Source organism: Chiloscyllium plagiosum, unplaced genomic scaffold, assembly GCF_037043375.1.
Source record: "Chiloscyllium plagiosum isolate Xiang-an unplaced genomic scaffold, Cpla_swu_hap1 HiC_scaffold_19, whole genome shotgun sequence".
NCBI lineage: Eukaryota > Metazoa > Chordata > Chondrichthyes > Orectolobiformes > Hemiscylliidae > Chiloscyllium > Chiloscyllium plagiosum.
The window spans coordinates 14,643,330-14,666,626 of NW_028270157.1; the positions used below are offsets into that span (position 1 = coordinate 14,643,330).

The window sequence follows — 23,297 nt, forward strand, 5'->3', positions numbered from 1 at the left end:
TGCCTTTACAACAGGAACGGCTTCACCCCATCTACCTCTACTTAGCCCACTCATGATTTTGAAAACCTCCATCTGATCCCCTCAGCCTTTCACTCCCAGGGGGTTGCTCTCCAGGAGTGAACCTGTTTACATAGCTCCCAAACAAGTCAATGGCAACCAGGTTCCTCCAGAAACAAAACCAAAGATTAAAAATGGAAGAAAAGTTTGACAACCAATTTGCATGTAACAAGCTGCCACACCAAATGGTAGTAACCAGAGTATTTTTTAATGATTTAAGTTGATAAAATATTGGCCAATGAAAATGGAGGAAACACACCTGCCCCCTCAAACAGAACTCAAATTTAAATATCCAGGGAGAGGTAGAGTGATGGACCAAAAGTTCTGAGTCTAACTATAGAACGGCCATGTGTGAATCCAAAATGAAGGCTTTTATTTTGGATGCAATTTAAATGCAGTCATGCAATAAACTTTATGAGTCTATTGGAGGCAGATAATAGATCAGAGCTATCCTTCCGGATTTCCTAACCAGAGACTATCGCAGCTTACAATAAGCACCAATCTCCAACATAAACCTTTTTAAGAATCATTACTTTATAAGCTATAACAAACATTAACAGCAATCTTCAGCACTGCCCTAACTCCATCTGATGCATACCCCAGCTAGAAACGGTTACAACGCTTACCTTAGTTGGTACAAACTGCCGAATGATTTTCACCCCATGGGTCTCCATGTAGTCTCCAATCAGTTCTGCCATTTGCTGGTCAAATCCCCGCAGCAGGATGGAACGAACCATCACAGTCACATCCAGCCCAATTCCGGCAAGAAACCCTGCACACTCCAACGCAACATAGGACGCTCCAATTACCAAGGTCTTCCCAGGGCAGTAAGGCAGCGAGAAGAGATCGTCACTAGAATGGGCGATGAAAATAGAAAGCAGTGAGGGAAACATCCTCATTTATGAAGTGCTCTTCACAATCAGGCATTTCGATGGTGGCACAGTGGTCAGTATTGCTGCCCCACAGCACCAGGGTTCAATGCTTTTCTCAAGTGAGTATCTACATGGAGTTGCACATTCTCCCAATGACATGGGTTTCTTCTGGGTGCTGTGGTTTCCTCCCACCATCCAAAGGTATGTGGTTAGGTGGATTAACCATGCTGCATTACCCCATAGTGTCTGGGCCAGGTGAGAAGGCCATGGGAAATGCAGGGTTACAGGGATAGGGTGGAGGCGATTGGTCTTCAGGAGGGTCAGGCCAAGTAGTCTGCTCTCGCACAGTCAGGATTCTATGATCTGAAATGCTGCCATACAGCTGAAGGAAAAACACTCCCTGTTGTAATGCAGCAGCCAGTTCCAACAGTAACTGGGGAAAAAAAACCGACAAGATCCATTTAGTGATGCCAATGGCAGGGTTAAACACTCACTGGGGCACCAGGGATATACCCCCTACCTGCATTACCTCCTACTCTCCCAAGTGTTGGAGAATGACCTATTGGGAATGGGAAAGTAGTTCATGTAGCTTGTACCTAGCCATTCAAATTTTAAACATATCTAAAAGTTGTTCATCTTCAGCAAAGTGGAAAAGTTATGATTTTAAAACAATTACTAAAGATACTTCAAAACTGTGACAAAGATAGCAGCTATAATTACTGTAGACATCACTATGCTCTACTGGGTAAGCCACCCATTGGACCAAAGCTACAAAACTCATGATTTTGAACTCTAAAGTATATCCCACTCCCATGATGTGGGAATGTACATGTCTTCACTAAAAAGTGTCTCTAGGTTTACAGTTCCCCACCATTCCAATATGGATCATTTCCTAGTGCAGTCATCACTAGAATGGGCAGTGAAAATAAGCAGAAAAGGGAAACATCCTCATTTATAAAGTGCTCTTCACAATCAGGCATTTGGAAGGTGGCAAAGTGGTTAACATTGCTGCCAGAGTTTAAAAATCTGAGACCAGATGAATAGTGCACCATGTTGTTGTTATGATGGAGTGACTTTTTCTCTTGCCACCAGCAACTGGTTGTGGTCAGACTAGGCCAGAAAAGCCAACCTCTATGCAAGAGATGGGTGTGTAGGTGGAGGGGCAGCTGAGTAACAGAGGGGCCTCAAATGATCACAGTCTCCATTGCTACCATACCACAGTAAAATCTATGATCAACCGAGCAATCAGCTCAGCTGAAACAAGTGGGTGTTTCATGGACGTCTGCTTTCAAGCTGAAGAGGCTGGGAACTACTGTAACAATTACTGGAGCATGATTAACTGCTTCCTTTGATGGAAATCAGATGCAGAATTGAGTGAACAGTCTGGTACTTTCAGACAACAGCACATTGAGGGGCAGACTGGTTTAAAAGCATTCTGTGCAATGTGGGTGCAGCATTTATCAGCATTCTTGACCACCCTGAAAAATTTAAAAGAGGGGTGGAAGCAAGCAGCTTTCTGAATGGAACCAAGTAGCCATTCTAAAATGGTCTGGAGTCACATGGAAACCAGACCAGGAAACGATGACAGATTTGCTTCTGCTGGATTTAAGGCGATAATGTTCCTCTTTCTCTTGCTGTCTAAGGACAGCATGGTGGCTCAGTGGTTAGCACTGCTGTTTCAAAGCATCAGGGAGTTTGATTCCAGCCTCAGCCAACTGTGTGGAGTTTGCACATTCTCCCCGTCTGTGTGGGTGCTCTGGTTTCCTCCCACAATCCAAGCACGTGCATGCTAGAGTGCCCAGTGTTAAGGGATGTGTAGGTTATGGGTAAATGTAGAGTAATGGGGAATGGGTTTGGATTGGATACTTGTAGGGCCAAAGGGCCTGTTTCTGTGCTGTACGGATTCTAAGCTATAATCTGGCTAGTTTCACAGTAAATGGAATAGAGACAGTACAGCACAGGAGCAGGCCCTTCAGCCCAGAAGGTCTATGCTGACACATTATGCCTTTCACCTCTATGCTGCTATAGCCTCTACTCCTTGCCTATTCATTTATCTGTCAAGATGCATCTTAAACATTGCTACTATATCCATTACCATCACACCCTCTGGCAGCACATTGAGCACTTTCCAGCCTCATCTCCTTTAAAATTTTCCCTTTTATCTTATGCCAATGTTTGGGGGCAGCACAGTGGTTAGCACTGCTGCCTCACAGCGCCAGAGACCTGGGTTCAATTCCCGCCTCAGGCGACTGACTGTGTGGAGTTTGCACATTCTCCCCGTGTCTGCGTGGGTTTCCTCCGGGTGCTCCGGTTTCCTCCCACAGTCCAAAAAAGTGCAGATTAGGTGAATTGGCCATGCTAAATTGCCTGTAGTGTTAGGTGCAGGGGTAAATGTAGGGGCGGGGCGGTGTGGACTTGTTGGGCCGAATGGCCTGTTTCCACACAGTAATCTAATCTAATAATCTAATCTAAAAAGTCTCCCTAGTAATCAAAAGAGAAAATGCTGGAAAATCTTAGCAGGTCTGGCTGCATCTGCAAGGAGAGAAAAGAGCTGACATTGAGTCTAACTGAACCTTTTTCAAAGCTTAAAAAAAAAGGGGAGAAAAAAGGAGGTATTTATACAAGGCTGAGAGAAGGTGAGTCGTGGCTCCAGAAGCAAAGGTAGCAATAAAGAGGTGATAATGACAGCGCACAGAGAGATTATAGGGAGATTAGGAGCTGTGAACGACCAAGACTGAAGCCGGTGCTACGTGACAAAATATGTGGGGAGGATGGGTGAAGTAGAGGCAAAATGGAAAACAGTTGAGAAGGGTAGCAAAGGGGGAAGAGAGGAGAGGAAAAAAGGTGATGAGAGAGTGGGGAACGAGAGAAAAAGAGAAACAAGAAAGGAGGTACAGAAGTGAAAAAATATAAATAAAATGAAGTAAAATTACAGAGCAGAATGAAAACAGAGGGGTCAAGATGAGATCATCTGAAGTTGTTGAATTCAATGTGGAGACCGGCAGGCTGTAATGTGCCTACTCGGAAGACGAGATGCTGTTCTTCCTGTTTGCGTTGAGCTTAGCCACCTCTCTCCCTAGTAATGGCTGCTTCTATCCTGCAGGTGCTAACTTGGAATTCTCAGTGGTGATATTTTCAAATCCAGTGTCCAGAACAGTCTAGGCCAGCACTTCCCAAACGGGACTCCATTTTGAGGCTTGAAAATGGTCACAGCCCCTCTGAAAGAAAAAAGTGGGTGGGGGAGGGGGGTGATGGAGGAGAGAAGACCTATCAGTGTGGATGGCGGCTGGTAAGCTCCACAGCTATCATTGTGACTCCACTTGGCCACCCAGTCATGACACTGGGAACTATACTGGAACTATTCTGCTCCTGCCTGACAAGCTAGTTGTTTATTGCTTCTTGCTCACACTATGCGTAAATACCAATAATTGATAACTGGTCAGTAACCATACCTTGTGATACAGTACTCCTTATCACCAGGTACTCCCAGGTACCGAGGCCTCTCTCCAGTGGCTACAATGAATGTTTCTGCTGTGTAAAAGGTCTCCTTCCCCTTTTTATTTGTTGCCTATAAAAATAAGGGCAAACGGATTCCGTTAGAAGTTTATAATGGTCATACACGGACAGGACACAAATTAAACAAATGAGGTTTTACTCCCTGCAATCTAGGTGTAGGTGTAGAAGAGACAATTTGATCAAAGGGTTTTCTTTTTTAAAAACAAAACTTAAGGAAGATACAAGAGAGGAGATGTAGTCCCAAAGTTTGAAGCAGATCTTTGAGGAAAATTGGGAAACCCCTCATGCCAAGAGGGATTGTGGGACTCTGGTACAAGTGGTCCCTGGTTTGAAATAATAAATTAGAGTAACAAACTTAAAAAAGGTAGACAGATGGGTCAAAGGCAAGTATAATGAAGTCACAGGTCAACCGTGATCTGATTGAAGGGCAGAGCAGATCTCCTTTTCCATCTTGATTTGTAGCATTCCAAGCGTTTCCTTCACATCTAAATGCCCCCAAGAAGTCACATTTGATAAGAGGTACTTTCCATTGGGCACTTTTTAAAAAATTAGCCAAGTTGTACTTCAACTTCCTGCTCAAAAATGTGCAATCTGCCATGAAACAGTCCAATTCAGTAGGAAAATGCAATAAGGCCACGGTGCACTCTAAATCTTCACTGTATTTAAATGATACTAGTACACACGAGAATTAATGGAGTCAGCAAACTGGAAGGTGGGGTGGGGGAAAGCTACCAATTTAACAGAGGTTGATACAAGACTGATCATCTTGACCAGTTCAGTGCTGCTGGCAGTTCAAGGGCTCAAAATGCATTAACACCTCTGGGATTCCTACAACTGTTTGAAAGGTAGGTGTGATCAGCCATTCCTCATGAAGATAACAATTGTAACAAAGGCACAAGCCCATCACAAAAGCAAGTGATTTCCCAGTAGCAGACCAGGGTTCATTTTTTACATCTGCTCAGACTCACTAAAGCTTCATAACGGTCAATCTGAAAGATTGGAGGTAAGTAAGTCTGTCAAAGGGAATTAAATCACTGAGAAAACATTGACTAGCCCTTCGTGCAGCAGATGCACAGGAACACAACCTCCAAAATTGCTACCTTGTCTTGGAACTCTATCGTTGGGTCAAACATCCCAGAGCTCCGTCCCCAAAAGCAGCGTGCAGCACACCACACATTGGCAATAGTTCACGATAACTCATCTCCTGGATGCTGGGTTGGCCAACATGTCCATATCTAAATGCATTCAGATGAATCCATTGGATGGAAAAGGGTAAGACCCAAACCAATTATACGGAGTGTGCAGCAAGGTCAAGGTGTTGGAATGGTCACTCACTCAGTGGTAAGGCTACTTCCAGTAGTCAGATGGAGAAGTCCAGGGTTTGACCTAATAATTGGAAAGAATGGCAATGGATGTCCAAGTCAAGATGGGAAGCTTGGAGAATGGCATTCTTGCCCCTTTAAGCCGGTTGTGAGGCACTGCCAAGAACCCTGGGTGATTTATTGAGGTGATCAATACGGAAACATCTTGCTTAAAGTTAAAACTCCCGGTTGGTTTCACTAGATACATTCACTAACACTACAGTAGAAATAATTTGGTGCATTTACAATTCATGGAGCTGGTACCTTAATCTTGTGAGGGCTGACAAATTCTCCATAAGCATTCACATAGGTAACACCATTGTCTTTCAAAGAAACTCTGTAGCCCCAATTCAAGGAGCCTATGTAATCTTTAATAGCATTTCTCATAGTTGTCCAGTTATGGTGAACTGTTGAGAAAACAAACATGTTACTTTTGAGTAGAATCTTTTTGGGGATTGAAATCTTTATGCCCAAGAGAACTCATTGGCAAGTCATTGTTACATTTGACTATAATTCTCTTAAAGATGGAAATGTGTTGTTGGAGAAGCGCAGCAGGTCAGGCAGCATCTAGGGAACAGGAGAATCGACGTTTCGGGCATTAGCCCTTCTTCAGGAATGAGGAAAGTTTGTCCAGCAGGCTAAGATAAAAGATAGGGAGGAGGGGCTTGGGGGAGGGGCGTCGGAAATGTGATAGGTGGAAAGAGGTCAAGGTGAGGGTGATAGGTCAGACTGGGGTGGGGGCGGAGAGGTCGGGAAGAAGATCTCAGGTTAGGGAGGCGGTGCTGAATTTGATGGATTTGACTGAGACAGGCTGGGGGGAGGGGAAATGAGGAAACTGGTGAAATCCGAGTTCATCCCTTGTGGTTGGAGGGTTCCTAGCCGGAAGATGAGGCGTTCTTCCTCCAACCGTCGTTTCGCTGTGGTCTGACGATGGAGGAGTCCAAACACCTGCATATCCTTGGTGGAGTGGGAGGGGGAATTGAAATGTTGAGCCACAGGGTGGTTGGGTTGGTTGGTCCGGGTGTCCCAGAGGTGTTCTCTGAAATTTTCTTAATGCAACAAAGTACAAGTTTAGCAAGGTAGAGATAGTTTGCAATAGATTATGGAGTTGGACACTCGTTTAGGGTGCTCCCAATTTTCCCAAACTCTTCCAGACACCATTATCCTTTGCATCCACAGCTGATAAGTCTCAAATTAACAAATATACTACCAAAGACCAGTATGTAATTTGGTCTCTTAGTCAGAACTCTGAACAAAAGGTCATCCAAACTTTAAATGTAGCAATAGTGGAAGGTCAGGAACCTATTCCCTTTGCCATGATTGAGTGACAGTTTGGAATAGTGCCGATGAAAGGTTACATCATATCAACAGTTTGGATTTTAAAGTTTTATAAAGGGGTTGGTTACTTTTCTGAAGCATTTTAAAAACAAGCTATGTTAACTCTTCATTGGGTAACTACTTTTAGAGTCCCTCCAATCCATGTATAAGCATGACCCCCCCAACTTTCTTGCCCATCTCTCTCCTAGAGATTTTGTAATGCTCCAGCAAATCACAGCACAAACTAGAGGACATATCTTCAGACCAGGCACTTTACAACCTTCTGGACTTAGTTCAGCACCTTCAGACTGAACTCCCTCCTAGTTCTCCTCTTTTAGCTTTACTTGTTGCATTCTCGGTCATATCCCTTCTGACCTTGTCCCACTCCAGTGGGACTCTTTCCCATTAGAGACACCATGGTCCTGAGTCTCCCATTCCAACCACTTAATCTGCACTATTAGTACCCTCTCTCACACACAACTATTGCATAAATAGTGCCTCTCCCACCCTCCCTCCTTCCCCCCCCCACCCCACACAAGTTCATGCCAGCTCTGAAGTGCTAAAGAGCATGGTGCTGGCAAAGCACAGCAGGTCATGCAGCATCCAAGGAGGAGAATCAGGGCATCACTTCTGATGAAGTGTCATCTGGACTTAGTGTTACCTTTCCCTCTTTCCGTGGAGATTGATCTTCAGCATTTTGTTTTCAGTCATGTTAGACACTGGGTTAATAATTGCTCCAGCAAGTGCAGAAGCACCATGGAGTGTTAATGGAAGATTTGTAACATGCTGGTTTAGTGTAAACAGAAAGCCAACGGACATGTTTTGGGTTTAATCCAAAGGGTTGATTTTAGTTTGGAAAACCAAGATAGAGCTGGGCAGTTTGGAGGAGACTTGACCAGGGTCAATAAATGTAGTTTCTCCCTTTAAAAAGACAAGCCTAGAACAGTTCAGAAAAGGCAGTTACTGCAGTAGAAAAGCTTAGTTTCTACTTCCAGGCCACAAGCATTTAAAATCTGCACGTTACAAAAAGGATTGAAAAAAGGTCCAAGCTCTATTGTGTACAGAACAACCACGATTATCTGAACATCGATTATCCCAACAAGATCAAGGGCCTGCAAAAACACTATCCATTATCCAAATAATCTGTTATTCAAACTCAGTTATCTGAACAAAATACTCCATGCCTGTCTCATTTGGATAATCAAGGTTGTTCTGTATTTATCAGATGGATTAAATCAGTTTGTAGAAAAGAACTGAGAACCAGCTACATCAAATGTAAATATTTGAGAGAAGTGTAATTTTTCTGGATTTGAAATCATAATTGACAACGTTGGGAAATCAATTAAACCAGTGTTATGGGTATAAAGAAGGTTTTTAAAAAAGGTTCTAGCTAGAAAACATGATTTTTTTTGCCACGTGCAGTAAAAGCTTTGTTCTGTTAAAGAAATTCTGCAGCCTTGAAAAGCTACATGCCTGCTATTAACCAAAATTTAATTCTAAAATCAGGCTGGATTTTATTCTGGAATCTGACTTGATTAGAACTAGCCGCAGGAACATTAGAGGGTTGGATTATTGGTCCCTCCTGCATTGACTTAAAGTTTTGGAAGCTTTGCTCCACAGTTAAAGAGCACATCCAATTTGGGATTGTAGAACCAGAGGCATACTGTTCAACTAAGCACCATTGATTCAGTGTAATGCAAGAACAAGAGAGTGTGTCCCCTATTTCAACTCAAAACAAAGCTAGAATTCTGCAACCTGCATCCTCCAGCCCCCAACTTCTTAAAGAGGGGAGGATTCAACTCTCCTTCAATTCAGACAGCTGATAGGAGAGCTGTCAATTTATGGATGATAAATCTGGGAACGTGCAAGAGGCCAAAACTGACCCAGCACCATCTCAAAGGAACAGGGTTGGGGGTGCGTCAGAGGTAAAGAGGGTGCGAGGCCCTAAAAGGGATTTACAAAGCAGAATGACTGAAAATTGACAGGAAGTGTGACAAGGAAGAAAGCGAGGACTGCAGATGCAGGAGAGTCAGAGTCGAAAAGTGTGGCACTGAAAGAGCACAGCAGGCCGGGCAGCATCTGAGGAGCAGGGGAGTCCATATTTTGGGCATAAGCCTTTCCTCAGGCATGTGGGGCCAGGAATGGGGCTGAGAGATAAATAGGAAGATTTTGGGAGGGGGGGGGGGGGGGGCACATGGGGCAGGGTGGGTGGTGGAAGGTAGCTGGATGCAGGTAGGGGGGAGACTGTGATAGGTTGATCAGGAGGGTGGAACAAATAGGTGGGAAGGAAGATGGACAAGTGGGGCAGGTAAAGATGGCAGTGCCAAGTTGGAGAGTTGGATTTGGGATGAGGCGAGGGGAGGAAAATTTGGAAACCAGTGAAGTTGACATTAGTGCCAAGATGGAAAAATTGTAGGCTGGCAAGCAGTGGGTTAACAGATAAGTGGCAGCTGGTAACATTTCGGATTATGGGAGTAAAGTTGGAGAGTTCCAGTTAGAGAGAGGTGGAAGTAGGTGGTGAGTTCAGGAGAAGAACAGTGTTGGAATAGCAGAGGAGCATGGATGAGACTTTGAACAACAAGGCGAACAGAGACAGGAAAGAGGGTGGGGAAAAATTCTATTACAATAAACAAGCTTGGATACACAACGTTAGCAAACACGAACAGTGTACTAAAGCAGTCTCAGATACACAATCGTAGGTGTCACAAGTCTTTGATGACCAGACCTTTCTCATCAAACGTCCAGCCAAATGTCCTGGCGTCCTCTATGTTCTGGTGTAGAATTGCAGCTTGATGCATCAACTTCTTAGGGATACAACCCACATTGACACATGTCCCCCCAAGACCTGATAAAGGGATGCAACAAAAAAAAGTGTCAAAAAAACTTCCAAACAAATAGATTTCAGAGACTTTCCATAATGTTTTTAAACTTCAGATACAAAATCAACTGCAGATAAAATTTAGAAATATTAAGCAGATTCAGCCTCAAATAACAAAACACTCCAGAGTCAATTTTCAACACATGCTGCTCAATGGGAATCCTACCAACCAGCAGTGCAGGCCAGAATCAAGCACACCATATTCAGGGTGGTGTTATTCAGCCCTCGCAGGTCAATGCTGGCTCTTTCAATAGCATTATTAGTCCTAATTTTTCTCCAATTACTCTGCAAAAACTCTGCAATTACTTCCAAATGGGATTGGATGTTATAGTTGTTATAAAAAAAAAAGGTACTGTTGAATCTGCTACCCCCTCAGGCAATGCATTCCAGATATTAACTGTGTCCCACATAATATCATCCTCTGCCATTCTGCAAGCTCAGCTGCCAGTGTTAAGTGTCTCTTCCTCCAGAGAGTCAAAAAAGGACTGCAAAGGGTCAGACCATTAGCTCACATATTCCCAATGTCGCTGTCTACAAAGAATGACAAGGCACACTCCAGACAGTGAAGCCTCACTGCACTGGCTTTCAATTTATTTGGGGCAAGTGTTACAGAGGGAGACAATGGCTTTGCTTGCAAGTATACATCCTGAAGGTTTCAGTACATGATTGATCACTGGATGGCATTCTGCACAGATTCATCACATCAGACATCAGGACACCCCTACTTCATGGAGTCAGAGGCTCTATTGCCCACCCATATCACAAACCAGTCACACTGAAGGCATATCAGGATGGAGCCTGATGTCTTAAGCAGCTGCAGGGCCAATGGGAGAGAACAAAACATTCTAATAGAAGCAATGATCAAGTGGAATTGATCAGCCTGGGTAGGTGGTGGAAGGAGGAAGGGAGGACTGCAGAGGCTGGAGACCAGAATTGGTTTGTGGTGCTAGAAAAGCACAGCAGATAAGGCAGCATCTGAGGAGCAAGACGGAGTCGACATTTTGAGCATAAACTCCAAAGGGAATGGTAGTGGGGGGAGTTATGGATTCAAATGCAAGTATAGATTTCTTTCAGAAAGGAGAGACTTGGTGACATACCAGGTTAAGAGCTAATACAGTGTAGAAAGTTTGTCAGGCATACAGATAGATCAGCAACTCTATTGCAAAAACGTGTGGCTCTCAAGACAGTCAACAGCAAAACTAAAGAGATTGCTGGCTTTCATCAAACAATTCTTATGTCCTTTAGGAGAGGACATTAGTCTAATGCCCAAAACACTAAAGGATTCTAGCCAAAGCTTTAGAAATCTAAAACTACTTTTTTGCATGATTTTAAACTGTAGAAAACTATTAGACATTTACCCCATGTGGTCCCAAGAGGTGTGGGAGTAACATAATCCAAGACCAAAACTTTCTTCCCATACTTGGCAGCTTCCTGAGTAAGAGAGCACACAATGCATATTTAGCCATGTAGCAAAAGGAAAATCCACTATAAACACAGCACTTACACAGGACAACAGGAGCTGGAGACTACATTTGGCCCTTTAACATTTTCCCTACATTACTGTAGTATCCAAAAAGCTCTGGGGTCTTCAATATACTCATGATTAAACATCCAGAGTCCTCTGGGTAACAGAATTCCAATGATTCATAACCCTTTGAGTGAAGGAGTAACTCCTCACCTATCTTAAGTGGTTAGCAGTCTCTGTATAGACATTCTTCCAATGGTCAACTCAGAAACACTTAGCATCCGTCCTGTCACGGTCAAGACTTCGGTGTGTTTTATTGGAGTGCCTAATTTCTTCAAAAAAAAAAAGGAGATTCATTCCTAGAGAGTTGTCTCATGAGAGCTCATTTAATGAGCCTTGGTTGCATACCCTCACAGGGCAAATGAGTATATTAATTTAGGATAGCTGTTCAGCATGGATGTGTTGGACTGAAGGGTCTGCGAATGTGCTTACATAGGTCTAAGAGCTCATTCCTAGAGTAAGGATGCCAAAACTGTACAGTTCTCTAGGAATGGCCTCATTGGTGCCTGGTACAAGTTTTTTGTTTTAACCTTACTATGTTTAAAAAAACTTAATTCAGCCTTGAACAAACCTCATGCAACTCATCCCACTGTTGCATAGTTCAGATCAACATAAGTGGTTCATATCCTCTCAGGAAGATCACAACTGTTTAAAAAGCTTTCAGGCACCTCCAATTGTGCTCATGCATATACATTGCCCTCATCCTTTTCCAGAGGGATGGAATGGCTTTGCTTGCAAAATGTGCATTCCCAGGAGGTTTCAGACATTTAAAGGAAATGCATTTGAATGCCTTAGTGTCCATTAAATAAAGCACCAAAATTTTAGTTCTGCCTGTGACAACCCCAAAACATTTTAGTCAATTAAGCAGGTTTAATTTTTAAAACATGACAACCAATATGCAGAATACCTGATTTTTTTTGGGGGGGGGGCGGTTGAAAAAAAAAAACAGACCCTCCGAAAACCACACAATCTAGACTTCAGCCCAATTTTTTTGAAAGTAGACTGGTACCAACATCAGGTGTCTCAAGCAAGTGCAGAGAACTCAAATACTGAAAACCCAATAAAACGGCTTTCAGAGGCAAGTACCTTATTTCAGATTTCCAGTCAGTTAGTTTCCAGTGCTAAGTGTTATTTGTCACTGAAAAAAAGAGGTCCAGCAAATAAAATTCAATTCATTAATACAGAAAACATTGATGCCAAGTCATTGAGTATATTTAAGACGGAGATAGATAGGTTCTTGAATATCAAGAGGACCAAGGGCTACAGAGATAAAGCAACAGAAGGGGGTTGAGAAATTTATCAGCCATGATTGAATGGTGGAGAAGAGTTGACAGGCTGACTGGCCTAACTTCTGCTCCCTACGTCTTATGGGGACAATGGTGGTGCCAAAAACGGTCAGGCCAACTAGCGTATTTTTCATTACAATATTTTAAAGAAATTCTCCCTTGTTAGGATCTCAAGGGAGAATTTTCCAAATTTGGTTCTCTTTTGGAAAAGTGATTAAGACAATTCTAGTACGAGGTTTCACGCTTTAAATATTATCCTACTGCACAAGAATTAAAAACAGAAAATGTTGCCACCTGAAAATCTCCTATTGTTTCACCCAAAAGTCACCTTTCTTTACACTTTATGACCCTGAAAAGGTTCTTCACTTTTTTTCCCTGAGACTAAACTAATGCCACAGCTCTTAGAATTCCCTTTATTTTCCCTGACCTGTTCCCACTACTCGAGAAATTTACTGGAAGCCCTTCCACCGGATTCAGCCACATGTTGCTCCAACTCTCCTTCACCACCTCCATAATGTGGACACATTCAGCTATTGCATGATTTTTGCTAACTTCCCATGCACTGGTCTACAGCACCCTGCCTGTCTCGACTGACTTTCACACAGAAACCTGCTATGGGGCCGATGTGACGTGCAAGCTGTATTGGACAATGATGGCAATACGTTGCTAAAGGTTGTCTTACGAATGTAATTGGTTTTGATGGCAGTTGATGGTCTCAGTTTATGACGAACATAAGACCATCAAAACCAAACAGACCACTTGTTAAAGCATGAAACTTCTTACTACAATTGTCTTAATCACTTTTTCAAAAGAGAACTAAACTCAGTTAATTGTCTCTCTATTGTTAGGATCTCAAGAGAAGTTCTTTAAAATATTGTAACCAAAAATACATTAGTTGACCTGACCTTTTCTTTCATGGGATGTAGGCATCTCTGGCTTGGTCTGCCTTTCTTGCCCATCCCAGTTAGCCACCAGTCGGGAGTCACATGCAGGCCAGGGCAGTAAGGTAAGCAGCTTCTTTTCCCCCAATAGAAGTTAGTGAACCAGATGAACTTAAAATCAACAGGGTTCACATGGTCACCATTAGGGGAGATTAGAGTCCAGATTTCTGGTAAAATTTGAATTCAATATCTAATAGTTCTAGTCAACCAGAACGGTGATATTACCATTACAACACCATCCACGCTTCACTCAATTAGTTTGGGTGTTATTCCATACTCACATGAGTGGGATACTCTTTATTGCATGTTTTCTGTACATTGTTACAAGTGATCCTCAGGTGTGAAAGATTTTGCATTGTATTCATTCACCTCAGTTCAGTGTCAGACACCTCACACATTAACAAATCTTTGTACGAAACTACAGGCTCAAAGAGAGGGTCATCACTGACTCATGCCATACCTTTGAAGCTGAAAGGCCTCCAGAGCCACCTCCAATGACAATCAGATCATAGTCAAAGGGCCCCTCCGTTTCACCGGCTTCATTCATCACCAACCAACTCGGAGGTACGCCTTCTTCGTAAACTTCAGCAGGAGGGGGAAATTAATGGAGAAGTTAACACTATTTTTCCTCCTCACACAACCAGTTCCCTATAATTACTCCATTAATCACAATTTTGTGAAATTGACATGGTCAAAAAGAATGCATTGCTGTATGAGAACAATGGTTTCCTCCCTGCCAAAGATCAGGCTTGTGCAGAATGTATCCATTGATTTTAACTCAGATTACCTAATACATTATCTTTCCACCTTGCATGGAGCCAAACTTCAAAACAATAATTCAGATAACAGAGGGTTTAAGATGCTCATACCTTTGCATGATGCAAAGGGGCCGCAGTGGCTTGCATAGCTGCCTCACAGACCCAGGTTCAATTCCAGCCTCGGGTGACTGGCTGTGTGGAGTTTGCAAGTTCTCCCTGTGCCTGTGTGGGTTTCCCCCAGGTGCTCCGGTTACCTCCCAGTCCAAAGATGCACAGATTAGGTGAAATGGCCATGCTAGATTGCCCATAGTGTTCAGGGATGTGTAGGTTAGGTGCATTAGTCAGGGGTAAATGGAGAGTAATAGGTTCAGGGAATGGGTCTGGGTGGGTTAATGTTAGGAGGGTGGGTGCGCACTTGTTGGGCCGAAGGGCCTGTTTCCACACTATAGGGATTCTATGAAAACTGGAGTGGGGGTGGCCATTGGAAAACAATAGAAATGGTCAAGAGCGGGACAATAAGAAATGGTCTCCATTTATAGAATCAGAGTCAGAGACATACAGCACCGAAACAGACCCTTCAGTCCAACTTGTCCACACCGACCAGATATCCCAATCCAATCTAGTCCCACCTGCCAGCACCCGTCCCATATCCCTCTAAACCCTTATTCATGTACCCACGATGCCTTTTAAATGTTGCAATTATACCAGCCTTCCTCTTGCAACTCATTCCATACATGTACCACCCTCTGAAAAAAGTTGCCCCTTAGGTCTCTTTTATATCCTTCCTCTCACACTAAACCTATGCCCTCTAGCTCTGGACTCCCCCACCACAAAGAAAAGACTTTGTCTATTGACCCTGTCCATGCCCCTCATGATTTTATAAGCCTCCATAAGGTCACCCCTCAGCCTCCAACATTCCAGGGAAAACAGCCCCACCCTATAGCTCAAATCCTCCAACCCTGGCAACATCCTTGGTGCAGGTTAGGTGAATTGGCCATGCTAAATTGCCCATAGTGTTAGGTACATGAGTCAGGGGTAAACATAGGGGAATAAGTCTGGTGGATTGCTCTTCAGAGGGTCGGTGTGGACTTGTTGGGCCGAAGGACCTGTTTCCATACTGTAGGAAATCTAAATCTTTTCTGAACCCTTTCAAGTTTCACAACATCTTTCCGATAGGAAAGAGACCAGAATTGCACAATATTCCAAAAGTAGCCTAACCAATGTCCTGTACAACTGCAACATGACCTCCCAATTCCTGTAGTCAATACACTGACCAATAAAGGAAAGCATACCAAACACCTTTTCACTATCCTATCTACCTGCGACTCCACTTTGAAGGAGCTATGAACCTGCATTCCAAGGTCTCTGTTCAGCAACATTCCCTAGGACCTTACCATTAAGATTTGCTTTTCCAAAATGCAGTACCTCATTTATCTAAATTAAACTCCACCTGCCACTCCTTGGCGCATCTGATCAAGATCCTGTTGTAATCTGAGGTAACCTTCTTCAATGTCTTTTTTTGGTGTCATCTGCAAAGTTATTAACTATATCTTTTACACACATCCAAAGTCAAAAAACCATAAAGCTGAAAGTCAAAATAAAAATGGTGTTAAAAAAAGTTACCCATTTAAAAAAGGCACCTTGTCAGCCAATTGCTCAATATTAATATCCCAGGCAGAATTTGTATTAGTTTTTCAAACCCACAAATGTAGTTATATCTGATCCAATACAGGAACTGGACACTTACTCCCACACTTATTCGAGAACATTCATATTCTATTTCACCATCAAAGGACCTTACTTCACAATTGAATTCTTGCATAAACCATGACTAAGCCTAAACATTTAAGTTTCAAAATCACATAAGCAGAACTGTAATAAGGAATTTAAAAAACCGGAAAGTAAAAAGGCAATTTGAAAGTACACAATCTGAACAGTGAATTTAAGTGGGGGAAAAACAAAATCAGAAAAATATCAAACTGGCTGGCAAGGTTATCAGATGCAATATTTTAATTAGGAGAAAGACTGCTTTGTTCCAGTTTTCCCACCAGGGCATCTACCTCCTGGTAATTCAACTCCAAGCTGAGCAGCTTTCTTCAGGGGAAGCGTGGGATAATAATCCCAAATTCAAAGCTTGCAATTAAGCTAGCATTCAGGTGAAGTGACCCACACCTCAAAACAATCATTCAGACAATAAAAAGCTACAAATTCTGTCCAGGATATTGCTTAGAGAGGAGAAGCCCAGCACTTTTCGTTCATAAGTCCTTTGATGAATTGGTGGGTGGGTTTAAAATACTTTCCAATCACCCTACTCCAGAAGATGCTGTCTCAGGCTGCTACCAATCCCACTTCAGGTCTGGTTCTGAGAGACACAGAAGGGAATGTGATCCTGTAGGTAGACATTTCACAGTGAGGACCCATTCAATAGTCAGAGCTTCTGTGCCCCAACACAAACATTAATATAGTTTTCCGCACAAGTATAAAATGCCTTTGTTTCCTGCAACTTGAGCTAAAAAATGTCAACTCCAATGTTTTGTTTCATTTCTTTCCTCGGCATAGACTGTTCAGATCGGATTTGGAACATTTGCACTTATGAATAAAGTATATTGTAAAACTACTATGGAGGCTATAAGTACAGTTTCCTGGGGATAAAAATCAGTGAACTTCTCATGAACTTATTTCCATATTGAAATTGCCTCCTCCAGACCATGAACAAAGATCACTGATAAGAACTTTGCTAGTGCTCAGTAATTGAGCAGTCAGTTTTACATCTCTCCTCATTCAATAAAATGAAGGGGGTGGATGAAGGATATAAAACATGCTGATCAGAGTTCTATCGTGTGAGTAAGTTTAAAATTAGATTTTCACTGATTAATAGTAGGTGGCTAACAATGGAATCAGTTAAATTTGGACAATGTAAAATCAGCTAACCTATTTCCATTTTAAATTGAGCAGGGCGTAACATTCAACATTGTACCCAGTTCACCAATAGCTGGACAAGTTAAACTGTCCCATTGGTCAAGTGACAGAGAGACTATTAATGACAACATCTCTCCTTCTTAATATATAAAAAAGGATGATCGGGAATGCATTGTTTGTGTATTAAGGAGAAGTTCCAGGCAAGCTTTCAAAGGGAATTGATTGTCACTGTGACCTTGGCATTTTGCCCTACCCCAAGAACAGGAAGGAAAGACAGACGAGTGGCTAGAGGGCCAGTATAGGCACAACAGGCCGAATGTTCTCATTGTCTGCGGTCTTCGTTTCATAACTCTGCCTTCCCCTAAACATCCCCACCTTCGATTTAAAAAAACATTTTCTAGCCTACTCGTTCTCATCACCTGCTTGGTAGAGACAATTTTTGCTTTGTCACTATCAAGAGAAAGGAAGTGCAGATTAATTCCGATATAGTATGTAGTACACAGCAGCGTCCCTTCATTGTACAGCTCGACATGTAACCATACTCTCAAATTCAACCCTTCCTTGGGAAAGGCACATTGGGAGGAGACCAAATATTTCTCTACGAAGCTGCATTTTTTTTTTAACCCTGCTGGTTCTGGTCAGATTGTGCATTTGAAGAAAGTGGAATAAGCAGCACGCTTCAGACTTCGCGTCTCAATGGGCAAGTTTCCTCTATCTAAAAAAAAAACTCAGGTTTTCTCCCCGTTAACGTGTACAGTCTTCCCAGAGAAACCCTGCAATTAACATCTGCGAGATGTGGACCTTAGCAAGAGCCAGGGAGAGCTAACAGCTTGCTGCTGGAGAAGGCAAGGGGTTAAATCTGGCAGTGAGCAATGTGAAAGCTCCATATTGCTACACGATTTCCCTGACACACAAACTCGCTCTCCCGCGGAAATAGCATTGAAACACACACAAGATTCAGAGCTTTCTGCTCCTCCTAAACCACACACCGACTAAAAGACACTGGTTCTAAAAACATTACCCATTAAGAGAAGAAAAGAATGAGTGCTTTTCTTAAAATTTACACAAAAATGGCTTTTTTCCCCCCGGAAATAATGAAGTCTTTATAACATTCATTGCGTAGTCCCAAGTCTGAACACAGCAAAAATGTAACTCCCTACCTGCTGAGTCTCACCGACAGCGCCTTTCTGACAAACACATCGGGTGCAAGGTTTCTGAGCTCTTCACTCAAATCGCTCTGCCCCTCTCACTGACGAAACAAATCCCAGGCAGCAGCCTTTTACAACCTCATCAGGGGAGGAGTCTCTGCTGCCTGTGATCACTGACACTCCAACCTGTCTAGCTCACTTCCCCTGGAAGCCAGCTCACATTGGCCGCTCTCACATGCACACCTCATTGCTGTGATGACTGGCGAGAATCAGCTCGTGCCTTTCCCCTCCCCCATCTTCAAAAAGCCAAGCCCACATGACTCAGCAGAATTCCTCAGCTCACCTCATCAGTCACACTATCTATTTGGGCTGTAGTCAAATCCTCACTGGGAATATTGTATTTCACTGACCTTGATTGAATATTGTCTGTTGGACCACCAGTGAGATACCTGCCTTCAAAGTAATTGAGATTCTACCTATTACAAGGATACAAGTTGCCGGAAAAGTTCAGCTTCTGAACATGGTAGCATCTGTGGGGAGAAATCACCATTAGTGCTTCTGATGGAGTGGCCCTTCCTCAGAACTGATGGTAGCTGGGTTCTACCGCTCCCTGGTGTTGTGACATATCAGCAATGATCTGAGGGTGTCTGGAAAGTTTAAAACTGGAACTGACTCTTCCAATGGTGGCACCACTGCTGATGCCTCTCCCAGCCAGAGGCAGCTTAAGACATCCATATTTGCTACTCGTCCTCCTGGGCAGCGTTCCAACTTGTCATTGTCCGCACTTAGAATGAGAGCCCACCACTAAATTCGACCTGAATCTGTGGGCGGTATGGCTTTGTCCCCCTTGAGGAGCTCTAGTAGGGGTTTGTGGTCTGTCACTATTACAAACTTCCTTCTGTAAAGGTATTGGTGGAACTTCCTCACACCAAAGATGACTTCCAAAATTCCTTTTCTCTCTGGGCGTATTTACACTCTGCATCAGCCAAGGTCCAGGAAGCATAAGCTATTGGGCCTTTCTCTCCATTGTGCCATCTGTGAGTCAACACTACCCTGATACCGTGTGGGGGGGGCATCGCATGTCTGTGCCAGATCTTGCTTGGGATGACAGGGTGCTAACACCTCAGACAATGATAGCTCCTTCTCCACTTCCCTAAAGGCTACTTCTTGGATACGAGACCATTTCCAAGTCTGACCCTTTTTCAATAGTAGATGTAAAGGATGTCAGGAAGGAGGCCAGGTTATGTATGAACTTTCCGCAATAATTCACTAATCCAAGGAATGACTGAAGCTCCAGCAGAGAGGTTGGAACCAAGGCATCTTTAATCAACCTCGCTTTATCTTCCAACGCATGTAACCCAATCTTGTCAACATTATTCCCTTGTAAGGCTTACACCCTCCTTGGAGAAACATCTGAGGATTATGTCGAAGTTCTCGAAGTGCTCTTTATTGGTCTTCCCTGTTATTAGCACATCATCCAAATAAATGGTGACCTTTTAAAATATTCTTCATAATCCACTGAAAAATGGCGCAAGCTGATGATACCTTGTATGTTGGTACAAACCCTTATGGGTATTAATTGTAACACACTTTTGGAAATCCTCATCTAACTGCAATTGCAAGTGCACAGGACTCATGTCCAACTTTATGAGGGACAGCCCCCATGCCAGCTTTGTGTACAAGTCCTCTATGTGAGGGATTGGGTATTTATCGAACTGTGAGCAGCGATTTACCATTTGTTTAAAACCAAAGATGAACTGACCTGTCAGACTTCACAATTGGTACAACCAGTTCTGCCCATTCGACAAACTTACTGGTTTGACGATTACTTCACTTTCCAGCCTCTTGATTTCTGCCTCTACTTTTGCATGTAGGGCAAGTGGCACTGGGTGGGCCTTGTTTCCTGGTCAATTTGTAAGGGGCCCATGGCTCCTTTGATAGTCCCTAGACCTTTCTGAAAAACCTCCGGGTATTTAATTAGGTCTTCACTCAGGCAGCTGTTTTCTGTTCAAAAATGTTGAGCCAATCTAGGTGAATCTTTCTCAACCTATTTCGCCCCATCAGACTTGGGCTCGAGCCTTTTACTACAATCAGTGGGAATTGAACCAGCTGCTTCTCATATGAGATCGGAACCGAAGTTGTAACCTTAATCTGTAAAGGTTCCTCGATGCAGGTTCTCAGTCTAGCTCAGGAGTTACACAAACCTAGGGGTTGGAGTCCAGAATGAAATTTTTAAAAACTGAGAGAGCCACACTGCTATCAACCTCCATTAGAACCCAGTGACCATTTAATTAGATGTTTATTTTGATTGGTATCCCGTCACCAAGTCATCCTTTTATTTACACGTGCATAGTACTTAACGCTGGTCTGGCTTCTCAGAGCCAGCTCTTAGAGTGAGCAGAACCTCTGACACTCCTGCTTATATCTGTCAGCCAGGGCTCCCTGATTAGACCAGATTAACTGCCCTAATCAGGGAACTCATATTCTACGAAATCCACCTGGCTGACCTCATTACAATCACTACAAGCGTGATATCCCTTGGATTGTAGTGCTCATTCTATTGACCCCTTCAATGGCATCTTCTCACAAACTTTGCTGGTTAGGGTCATCTGAAGTGACTTCAGTGATGGCAAACTATTTTCCAGGCCTGGGTTTTCACAGATTCCACAATGAGATATGAGATCTTCTCTCTCAATCTGTATTCAGTACACTGACTGACTGAACCCTGCCTGCACACAGTGATTCCTAGATGCCAATCTCCTGCCTTCACTCCAAGAAGCCACCCCACCCTTCCAATTTGCACTAGTGCCTGACATGACCTGGCCACAAACCCCATCCTCAAATCCCTCCCATTGTGAAATCCCTTCTCATGTTCCTTTTGGGTTTCTTCCTGCAGTCCTGCCTGCATCCATCAGGGGCAATGGAGCAGCTGATCAATCAGATTGGCTGGCAGCTCCCAAGGGCAGGTACTCCCAGGTACAAGTGTCACTTCAACATTGTTACTGAGACTATTGGTAGATTTAGGATTGAGACCTTCATTCTCTGAGATCCTACACTGTTCTGGCCTTCCTCACCAAAGTCCTTGTTTAGATTAAATGAAGCCCAATGCAGCTTTCAATATGAACCCCTTCAGAACCTTTGCAGCACAACTACCAAGATATTTCCCTGTTGTCTATAACAGGGAAAATCCAGACGGACGTTCCCCTGAATTACCTGCTCCCTGTGGCTGAGGAAATCCTCCCAGAGATGTAGTGTGGTCTTTGGCCTCCCAGAGGGACTCATCCATGGCATGGTTTTTGTTGTCAGACAATTCCTAGAAAAGAGATGGAAATGTGTTGCTGGAGAAGCGCAGCAGGTCAGGCAGCATCTAGGGAACAGGAGAATCGACATTTTGGGCATTAGCCCTTCTTCAGGAATGAGAATGCCCGAAACGTCGATTCTCCTGTTCCCTAGATGCTGCCTGACCTGCTGCGCTTCTCCAGCAACACATTTCCATCTCTGATCTCCAGCATCTGCAGACCTAATTTTCTCTTCAAAAAATTCCTAGAAAAGACAGGGAGAAGAACACCAAGCTTCATCAGCCTTGCCAATTAAATGTTGGACTCAATAGATTGCGAAGGAAGGGTGACCTTATAGAGGTTTATCAAATAATGAGGGGCATGGATAGGGTGAATTGGCCAAGTTTTATTTTCCCAGGGTAGGGGAGTCCAAACCTAGAGGGCATAGGTTGAAGGTGAGAGGGGAAAGATTTAAAATGGACCTGAGGGGCAACCTTTTCCTGCAGAGGGTGGTGTGTGTATGGAACGAGCTGCCAGAGGTGCTGGCAGAGGCTGGTACAATTACAACATTTAAAGAATGAGTACATCAATAGGAAGGGTTTAGAGGGATATGGGCCAAGTGCTGGCAAATGGGACTAGATTAGGTTAGGATATCTGGTCAGCAAGGACGAGTTGGGCCGAAGGATCTGTTTCCAAGTTGTACAACTCTTTGATTTTATGACATTAGATGTTGTTCTCCAGTAAGTGGATGTCAGAGAAAAGTCCTTACAATCCTGCAAGGGTTTCATCATTATATGACTGAAGGGTAATGAGGGAAAGAATAAGGTCCCTCAAAGATCAGCAAGGCGGCCTTTGTGTGGAGCCACAGGAGATGGGGAAGATACTAAATAAGTATTTTGCATCAGTGTTTACTGTGGAAAAGGACATGGAAGATATAGAATGTAGGGTAATAGATGGTGACATCCATATTACGGAGGAGGAAGTGCTAGATGCCTTGAAACACGTAAAAGTGGATAAATCCCCAGGACCTGATCAGGTGTACCCTAGAGCTCTGTGGGAAGCTAGGGAGGTGATTGTTGGGCCTCTTGCTGAAATATTTGTATTATTGATAGTCACTGGAAGACTGGAGGTTGGCTAACGTGGTGCCACAGTTTAAGAAAGGTGGTAAGGACAAGCCAGCGAACTATAGACCAGTGAGCCTGATGTCGGTGGTGGGCAGGTTGTTGGAGGGAATCTGGAGGGAATCCTGAGGGGCAGGATGTACATGTATTTGGAAAGGCAAGGACTGATGAGGGATTCTCAACATGGCTTTGTGCGTGGGAAATCATGTCTCACAAACGATTGAGTTTTTTGAAGAAGTAACGAAAAAGCATGTTGAGGGCAGAGCGATGGACGTGATCTATATGGACTACAGTAAGGCATTCGACAAGGTTCCGCATGG

General features: G+C 43.4%; 1 protein-coding gene across 2 annotated transcripts in view; it reads right to left on the reverse strand.

Moving 5' to 3' along the window:
* The window catches only part of LOC122559840 (thioredoxin reductase 1, cytoplasmic-like), a 32,555-nt gene extending 13,812 nt beyond the window's left edge, over positions 1–18,743 (reverse strand). The window contains exons 1-7 of one of the 2 annotated variants that reach the window (XM_043709946.2): positions 18,591–18,743; positions 14,214–14,335; positions 11,360–11,432; positions 9,849–9,968; positions 6,071–6,213; positions 4,382–4,497; positions 684–909 (exon numbers count right to left, since the gene is read on the reverse strand). In XM_043709946.2, coding sequence (XP_043565881.2) covers positions 684–909; positions 4,382–4,497; positions 6,071–6,213; positions 9,849–9,968; positions 11,360–11,432; positions 14,214–14,300 — 765 coding nt within the window. In that variant the 5' untranslated portion in view covers positions 14,301–14,335; positions 18,591–18,743. Of the gene's footprint in view, positions 1–683; positions 910–4,381; positions 4,498–6,070; positions 6,214–9,848; positions 9,969–11,359; positions 11,433–14,213; positions 14,336–15,936; positions 15,961–18,590 lie in introns of those variants that run through there. The other variant, XM_087997034.1, reaches the window with a different exon arrangement.
* Between the last annotated feature and the right edge of the window lie 4,554 nt (positions 18,744–23,297).